The sequence below is a fragment of the Hypomesus nipponensis genome, chromosome 21 (assembly GCF_054491055.1).
Source record: "Hypomesus nipponensis isolate SF chromosome 21, ASM5449105v1, whole genome shotgun sequence".
Classification (NCBI taxonomy): domain Eukaryota; kingdom Metazoa; phylum Chordata; class Actinopteri; order Osmeriformes; family Osmeridae; genus Hypomesus; species Hypomesus nipponensis.
Genome location: NC_140381.1, coordinates 2208312 through 2217500, shown reverse-complemented (window position 1 = coordinate 2217500; position 9189 = coordinate 2208312). Strand labels below are relative to the sequence as shown.

The 9189-nt window shown below is 49.8% G+C and overlaps 2 protein-coding genes across 3 annotated transcripts; one reads left to right on the top strand and one right to left on the bottom strand.

Moving 5' to 3' along the window:
- Positions 1-559: 559 nt before the first annotated feature.
- LOC146237381 (uncharacterized) lies at positions 560-5189 on the bottom strand. 2 transcript variants are annotated; one of them, XM_084685619.1, is made up of 7 exons: positions 4859-5189; positions 3601-3692; positions 3341-3394; positions 3147-3194; positions 2493-2534; positions 1763-2012; positions 560-1339 (listed from the first exon to the last, which is right to left on the bottom strand). In XM_084685619.1, exons 2-7 carry the CDS (start codon positions 3689-3691, stop codon positions 1234-1236), a joined length of 591 nt encoding a protein of 196 aa, XP_084541745.1. In that variant the 5' UTR covers position 3692; positions 4859-5189; the 3' UTR covers positions 560-1233. The 2 variants fall into 2 exon arrangements, with proteins under 2 accessions (XP_084541745.1, XP_084541746.1); XM_084685620.1 differs by lacking the exon at positions 3341-3394 and having other exon boundaries at positions 4859-5188.
- A 488-nt stretch (positions 5190-5677) lies between these two features.
- Positions 5678-8745, top strand: tekt4 (tektin 4). The gene is made up of 6 exons (XM_084685557.1): positions 5678-6300; positions 6431-6501; positions 6686-6829; positions 7301-7523; positions 7921-8075; positions 8257-8745. The coding sequence occupies exons 1-6, from the start codon at positions 5761-5763 to the stop codon at positions 8468-8470; spliced, it is 1347 nt and encodes a 448-aa protein (XP_084541683.1). The 5' UTR covers positions 5678-5760; the 3' UTR covers positions 8471-8745.
- The last annotated feature ends 444 nt before the right edge of the window (positions 8746-9189 follow it).

The following is a 9189-nucleotide window of genomic DNA, read 5'->3' as shown; positions in this document are numbered from 1 at the left end:
TGACAGCCGGTATGTGGCGCAAGAAGGGCAGCCTCTGAAAGACCCCGAGGCGACGGTCAAGGAAGACTTTTACCCGTCCTCCGGGCTAGCGACCGCGGGATTCCGGTCCGCCAAATACACAACGGAAGAGTGGCATTCCAACAACTACTCCATCCTCCACCAAGCCGTTAACGACCGGAACCATGCCGAGAAGATTTGACGCAAGTTGAAAGCGTTCTGCACCGCGGAGGCTTGTAGCGTGTGTGTATTTGTGTGTTGGGTGTGTGTGTGTGTGTTTCCTCCTCCCTGATCCGCAGTGGCGGTTCTAGACAAATTTTACTGGGGGGCCGGAAACAAATGATATTTAAACATTAAATACTTTAATTTTCCTTAAAATCATACAAACTGCTCTGGCTCTCCCTCTTCCAGCTCCTCAACTCTCTCAATACCTTGATATGTTTCTCTAACTTTTGTATTTACTGGGGCAAAAAAGGCTGCAATGTCCCTTCCTCGTTTCATGATGACTACTAGAAAAAGAAAAAAGTGTAAAAAAAACAATTAACAATTAACCCATTTTTGTATTTTTTATTTTTATTCAGTCAGCTCAGCGGGGCCACAGGGGGGTCCAGGGACATTTTTACAGGGGCACTGGCCCCTGTAGGCCCCCGTGTAGAAACGCCCCTGCTAATCCATGATGACAGACTAGGTGGTGCCCTAACTCCACAGGTTGCTCTTTACAGCAGCAGCAGCTGATGTTAGAGAGCCCCCTGTGGACAAGAAGGAGTCCACAGTCCCAAAAGAAATAACTTATGGGAGAGAGAGAGAGAGAGAGAGAGAGAGAGAGAGAGAGAGAGAGAGAGAGAGAGAGAGAGAGAGAGAGAGAGAGAGAGAGATGAAGGAGTTGTCTATGTGTGTGTGTAAAACACAATAGAAACATCATTATTGAAGAAAATAATTATTTAGTATTTATTATAATGTATTTTTCACAATCTATGTATATATTAAGCTTATGTCAAACAGTATAGCAAAAGCAGGTGATAGAAACCAAAACACCACAACATACATGTATTTTGTTTCAAACAAAGTCCTTCAGTTGGCACAATCAGTTAACAGTCATCAGATTGCATCTAGACTAATACTTGAATCAGCTTACTAGCTTTCTGTAACCAGCAACAGCAAACTAACTTCACATCATATAGCATTAGCCGCTACATTAATTGTCAGTACACACATTGTGTGTGTGTGTGTGTGTGTTCACATGCGTCTGTGGATGTGGATGACTTGCTGACAGTTGGGACAGCGATGTTCCACGTCCAGGCAGGAGTCGACACAGAAAGGGATCAGACAGCAGGGCCAAATGCTGGAGATAAAGAGAGAGAGAGAGAGAGAGAGAGAGAGAGAGAGAGACACACACACAGAGAGAGAGAGAGAGAGAGACAGAGAGAGACACACACACAGAGAGAGAGAGAGAGACAGAGAGAGACACACACAGAGAGAGAGAGAGAGAGAGAGAGAGAGAGAGAGAGAGAAAGACAGAGAGAGAGAGAGAGAGAGAGAGAGACAGACAGACATAGAGAGAAAAACAGAGAGAGAAACAGAGAGAGAGAGAGCGAGAGAGAGACAAAGAAAGACAGAGAGACACCGAGACAGAGAGACAGAGAGCGAGAGACAGAGAGATGTTTTTAGTGTCCCATGTACATGTGTTTGTGTGTTCATGTATGTGCACGCATATCTTTGGTGTGTGAGTGTGTTTCTGTGTGTGTGCAGGTGTGTGTTCACTCACAACAAGACACCCAGGGTAGCACAGATCACCCAGGCGAGGGTTCCAGGTGTGTGTTTGGTCTGGGTCAGAACCTGGATCTGGCACCGCGGGCACGTCATCTGACCAGGAAAGTCTGAAGGCATTGGCTGCTGCATCACCACCATCGCATGCTGCTGCATCATCATTGGCTGCTGCTGCTGCATCATCATTGGCTGCTGCTGCTGCATCATCATTGGCTGCTGCTGCTGCATCCCCATTGGCTGCTGCGCCACTGTGCAGAGAACCACAACTCAGAACCAGAACTAAGATTTCAGAACCAGATTTGAACTGGAACCAGACCAGAGAACCCATAGAACCAGGGTTCTACCCTGAGAGCAAGCAGAGCAGAGGAGGGGGGCGGAGTTAAGGGTTAAGAGTCCACAGCTGCAACCAACCAAATAACAGGATTCTTTTTACACTTCACACACCTCACACATACACACACAACTCTCACACACACACACACACACACCCAAGGTCAGTAGTTCTGTTATGGGATGAGGAAGTCACTGCCATACATGTTAACAGAATGTTCCAGATTCTTCTTACATTAAGAAGAAGAACGTTTGGTAGTGGTCAGCAGTTAACACACTTCCTTAAAGGTATAACACCAGTTATCATACCCTGAACCAGGAAGGTCCACTGTGAAATGTGTGTGTGTGTGTGTGTGTGAGAAGGAGTGTGAGAGTGTGTGTGTGTGTGTGTGTCTCACCAGAGGTTTGTGTGGTGCAGACCTGAGCAGTAGAGGGCATTCCTGGAGGAAGAATCAGAAGTTTAACACACACTGTAACACACACACTATAGTGTACACACACTATAACACACACATTGTAGCACACACACTGGAACACTCACCCACTATAACACCCACTATAACACACACATATACTACAACACAGACATATTATCCAGTCAACACTCACTGCTGTGGGTAACAACAGCCCTGGTTAGCTTGTGGTCCCTTGCACTGGATCAGGGGACTGGTTATACAGCAACTGAACTTATTCATAGTCACTCTGACCTGTGTGTACATGTGTGTATGTGAAAGTGTGCATATGTGTGTATGTGAAAGTGTGTATATGTGTGTATGTGAGAGTGTGTATATGTGTGTATGTGAAAGTGTGTATTTGAAAGTGTGCATATGTGTGTATGTGAGAGTGTGTATATGTGTGTATGTGAGAGTGTGTATGTGTGTGTATGTGAGAGTGTGTATGTGTGTGTATGTGAGAGTGTGTGAAAGTGTGTATATGGGCTCTTTGATGACAGCACTTTTCCCGCAAGGAAATGATCGTCTAAAACAAATCTTTTCTCTTTTCCCCTGGACTACGTCCTGTGTGTGTGTGTGTGTGTGTGTGTGTGTTGTTACCAGGTTGTGCTGCAGCATATTGGGCAGGGTACATTTGGGGCTGATAACCTGGCAAAGAAAGAGAGATTTACATGTAGTCATTTAGCAGAAGCTCGGTTGCAAGTTGTTGGTTGTCCATGTCTGTGAATGGCAGTGTATCTCTGTATGTGTGTGTATATGTGTGTGTGTGTGAGTGTGTGTTTCAGGGATGTTACCAGATGGTGCTTTGCTGGTGGGCTGAGTAGGAGGATATAGAGGAGGCTCAAAACCTTAAAAAGAAAGAAGGAAAGTGAGAGAGAGAGAGAGAGAGAGAGAGAGAGAGAGAGAGAGAGAGAGAGAGAAAGGAGGAGATGTTGAGTAAGTGAGTAAGAGAGAGAGAGGAGGAGATGTTGTGTGAGTGAGTGAGCATGTACGAGTTACTGTGAACATGTGTGTGTGAGTGTGTGTGTGTGTGTGTGTGTGTGGTAGTCCTCACCTGCTTGGGGAGGGTAGACTGGGTTTGTGAGGGGGGGTCCAGGATAGGGTGGAGGGGTGAAGTCCTGGGGGGGGGGCTGGTTCTTCTCCATACTTGTGGGGGGAGGGGGGAATTAGGGGGGAGGAAAAAGGGAGAGAAAGAGCGAGAAGGCGAGGTAGAGGGATGATGGATAGAGTTATTATCCCACTGAGTCAGACACACACACACATAAACACACACACATTAACACACACATAAACACACACACATTAACACACACATAAACACACACACATTAACACACACATAAACACACACACATTAACACACACATAAACACACACACATTAACACACACATAAACACACACAGAACGCCAGGATGTTTCTATTGACAGGCTGAAATGAGGCAGTTTCGGATGCTATGTTTTGACACCAGTGTGACTGGTCAGGCAGCATAGTCTCTCTTCAGCCTGGCATTGAGGGTGTGCCTACTGGTTATATATGTATGTGTGTGTGTGTATGTGAAAGAGAGTGTGTGTGTTAGAGAGAGAGAGAGAGTGTGTGTGAGAGAGAGAGAGAGAGAGAGAGAGAGAGAGAGTATGTGTGTGTGAGAGAGAGAGAGAGAGAGAGAGAGAGAGAGAGAGAGAGAGAGAGAGAGAGAGAGAGTGTGTGTGTGTGTGTGTGTGTGGGTGGGTGACATAGACTGGGTTTGTGTTTAAGTTAGATCTGTCTTGTGACATCCAAGTGGAATGAGGATGTAGTGTGTGACAGAACTGGATCCAAGAGAGAGAGTCAGTGGAAGTCAATATCACAACACCAGTTCATTCTCAACAATGACCAGAAACAATTTGAATACTTTCAATCCTCTTTCCATAGCAGATATGATCACATTGTTTTGCATAGGAGCCAAACAAACACTTCAGCACTTGTGAGGAGACAACACAGTCCTTCAACCTGTGACAACACCAAGGTCAGCTTCAACCTGGAAACATACTTTTCTTTTCAGGTCTACCAGTAAAGTCAGATTATCACCATCTACACCCCATTTAACATTCTGATATCACGGAACACCATCAAATAAAAACTCTGTCAGACATGAACACACAGACGTCTCCAATCTAAAACAACTATTCATCTAAGGTCAGTCATTAACACAATTTTGTCTATGCTGAAGGAAATTCCCAAACAGAGATCCACTCTGATCCCCTCTCCCCAGCCCAGCTATTCCCAGCTCAGTGCCCCCTAGCCTGGCCACAGTCAGAGCCTCAGTCCCTTACCTTGGTATGTCCTGGTGGAGGAGGAGACGAGTAGAGAGGTGTTACCACCTGCGAGCAAAAGAAACTGAGACTGTGAGATGAGGAAGGGGGGAAGGAGACATAAAGAGATAAAGAGGGAGGGACTGAGAGAGAGAGAGAGAGAGAGAGAGAGAGAGAGAGAGAGCGAGAGAGAGCGAGAGAGAGAGAGAGAGAGAGGGGGGGGGACACTGTAGAAGTGCTGAGTGCTTACCAGGTTTATCTGCATTACAGCCTGAAGTGGTTCCTTCTCATTCATCTCTCTCTACGTCAACACACACACACACACACACAGGTGCGCACATACACATGATACGCTGGTATAGATAAGAGTCCATGTTTATTAATAGTGATAAGTCATCATTCTTAAGAAACAGGTTCTGACTGCAAATGTTTCCGACAGCTACGTCACTAGACGCCAGGAGAGAAGATTTGTTTTCACATGTGGGTGTGGCACATTTGTATGGGGAGGGCGGACAAGGAAATACAGTCCGATTTTCAGAGAGTTCTAGGGATTTTATCCCAGCGCCGGTTGCGCGGTTTAAAGGTTGCACATTTACGACGTTAGACTGGTACGCGAGTCACGAGTCCAACTGAGCTACTTTCTAGTGAAGTCTTATCAGCAGTTTTTGAGTGTGTGATTGTATGTGTGTACTTCCACGCAGCCTATCATAGCCTCTGGTGTTTCATCTCATTTCATTTGGAACGACCTGTTAGACCGTCTCGGTTTGGAACTTGTCCAACTGGTAACCAGGCAACGCAGTCCAAACACACAAGGTGCCCACTTCTCCAGCAGCAGCGTCTGATATTACGCTGCTCGGTCAAACTTTACAATATTTCTACGGCAGTGTTGTTCCTGATATTATACATCACAGACTTAATACCAAATGTCGGAAATTTCGGAACTTTTGGTGTCCAGGCCTCATTTTGACAGCCGGTATGTGGCGCAAGAAGGGCAGCCTCTGAAAGACCCCGAGGCGACGGTCAAGGAAGACTTTTACCCGTCCTCCGGGCTAGCGACCGCGGGATTCCGGTCCGCCAAATACACAACGGAAGAGTGGCATTCCAACAACTACTCCATCCTCCACCAAGCCGTTAACGACCGGAACCATGCCGAGAAGATTTGCCTCGAGTCGAAAGCTTTCTGCTCGGCGGCTGAGGCCGAGAGTCTGCGCGCACAGTCGGAGGGCACGCGGCACCTGGGAGAGAGACTTCAAGACATCCACTTCTGGAAGTCCGAACTGCAGCGGCACATCGAAGAGCTGGTGGCCGAGACGGACCTCCTTCTAGGTCTAAAAAGACGGCTGGAGAAGGCGCTGGACACCACAGAGATACCCTTCGCCATCGCCACCGACAACCTGAGCTGCCGGGAGCGGCGGCTGGGACCGGACCTCGTCAAAGACCGCGTGGAGGAGGAACTTATCAAGGTGAGATGTGTCCGTTTATCGGTATAACAAGTAAATACGTTGATCATTTACGTGCTTGAGTGACACAATTCAGTTTGAGTTTATAAATTGAGTTGGTTTGACCGTGTGTGTGTTGTGTGTGTGTGTTTAGGAGGTGGACCTCATCAAAAGCATCCAGTCGCTGCTGAAGAGAACTCACAGTCAGGTCGTCAGTCAGATTAAGTGAGTCACAAGCGGTATCACTGTTCAACAGCGCCCCTAGCGGTAAACAAATGAACACGTCTTGTTGTCAATTTCTCTTTTCAATATTGCTTGCTTTATATAGCCCAGCTAGTTGTATAAATGCAGTCAGTGTGCGTGTGTGTGTGTGTGTGTGTGTGTGTGCGTGTGTGTGTGTATGAGCCAGGAGTAACAGAGAAGCTAAGCAGACCCTGGAGCTGGACTGGTCTGATAAGGAACAGGCCTACAGCCTGGATGAACAGTGTGGGCGCTTGAACAACATGAGCACACACACACAGTACCACGCCAGCTCTGCTGCAGCACAGGACCAGTGAGTACACACACACACACACACAGTACCACGCCAGCTCTGCTGCGGCACAGGACCAGTGAGTACACACACACACACACAGTACCACGCCAGCTCTGCTGCAGCACAGGACCAGTGAGTACACAGACACACACACACACACACACAATACCACGCCAGCTCCTCTGCAGCACAGGACCAGTGAGTACACAGACACACACACACACACACACACAATACCACGCCAGCTCCTCTGCAGCACAGGACCAGTGAGTACACAGACACACACACACACACACACACACACACAATACCACGCCAGCTCCTCTGCAGCACAGGACCAGTGAGTACACAGACACACACACAGTACCACGCCAGCTCCTCTGCAGCACAGGACCAGTGAGTACACACACACACACACACACACACAGTACCACGCCAGCTCTGCTGCGGCACAGGACCAGTGAGTACACACACTCCCCCCCCCCTCAGGGTGAGTAACGGAGAGGCGTGGGCTGGCTCCACGCGGGCGGGCGTGGCGGGGGCGTTGCGTGAGGAGCGGGCCAGCGCAGAGCTGCGGGGCCTGGGGGGCCGAGTGCTGCAGGACACGGCTGAGGACCTGCGTGCCCAGAGCAGCTGCGTGGAGCGAGCCTTCAGCCAGCGCTGCCAGGAGATCAGCCTCGCACACAGCCAGCTGGAGACCCAGCTGGGGGAGGTAGGAGGGGGAGACCAGGGGAGGTAGGAGGGGGAGACCAGGGGAGGTAGGAGGGGGAGGAAGGAGGGGGAGACCAGGGGAGGTAGGAGGGGCAGACCAGGGGAGGAAGGAGGGGGAGACCTGGGGAGGTAGGAGGGGGAGGAAGGAGGGGGAGACCAGGGGAGGAAGGAGGGGGAGACCAGGGGAGGTAGGAGGGGGAGACCAGGGGAGGTAGGAGGGGGAGATAGGGGGAGGTAGGAGGGGGAGATAGGGGGAGGTATAAGGTATGTCAGTGTCTGTGAGTCCAAATGAAAGAGAAGAACTGAAAGACGATGTGAAAGTAAACTAATTTGTATGTGTGTATGTCTCTGTGTGTGTATGTCTGTGTGTGTGTGTGTGTGTGTGTGTGTGTGTGTAGGTCCTGCAGCAGGTGGGGGCCCAGGAGAGGAGTGTGTTGTCCCTGCAGCAGAGTCTCCAGAACACCCAGCCCCCGCTGAGGGTTGCCCAGACCAGGCTGCACCTGCGTTCCTTCAGGCCCGGCATGGAGCTCTGCAGAGACCCCCCCCAGCTCAGGTACTCACACACACACACACACACACACACACGGACACATACACACCTCACACATGGACACACACACTTTACACTCTACCTTCATTTTCCCATCCCCCTTCCTCCTTCCCACCCCTCTTCTTCCCACCCCCGTCTCCCCCTTTCTCTCTCCTCTACCGTCAACCCTCTCCCCCCGCCCCAGCCTGGTGGAGGAGGAGGCCCAGATCCGGGCCACGGGGGCCAGCCTACAGCAGCAGCTGTCTGGGGCGCGGGCCTCTCTGGCCTCCCTGGAGCAAAGCCGCATGGTTCTGGAGAAGGACCTGGGCTGTAAGAGGCACTCCCTGCTCATCGACCTGCACAAGTGCCTGGCTCACCGTGCTCGCTACCCCTCTGTCACCGCCCTGTCGGGACTCTGAGGCACCACACACACACACACACACACGTGTCTGTGGGTGTTCTGGTGTGTGTGATTGATATATGATGCCCATGTGATAACGTTGGGCTGTAGTGTGTGTGTGTGTGTGTGTGTGACAAGGGTGTTGTAGTGTGTTTGTGTGTGTGTGGTTGTCTTGAAATGTTTTTGTTCAGGACAAACTAGGTTTGGTCACGTGTGGCTTCCCGGCTGCGTGCAATATCTTGTTGTGTAGTTGCTGCTGTTTTGTAGTCCGAAATAAAGTGTGTGTGTTCCTGAGGCGTGCAGTACCTGTGTATGGCCACACGGGGGTGGGGGTGAGCCAGAGTCTGGCTCAGGTAGCAACAGGTCTTTGTGAAGAAGATATCTGCTGTTCACTGACATGGAACAGCCAATCACAGCAGACGCCTCGTCAGCGATGCATGATAATCCACCGCAACAATGCTTGTGTGTTAGTGTGTGTGTATGCGCTTGTGTGTGTGTGTATCTGTATGTGTGTGTGTGTGTGTGCTGTACACGTGTTTGCATGTGAGTAGGTGCTACCCCAGTAGGAGCTCCCTCTCTTTCTCTCTGTCTCTCTCTCCCTCCCTTTCTCTCTGTCCCTCCCTGTCTTTCTCTCTATCCTTCCCTCTCTTTCTCTCTGTCTCTCCCTCCCTTTCTCTCTCTCCCTCCCTTTCTCTCTCTCCCTCCCTTTCTCTCTTTCCCTCCCTGTCTTTCTCCCTA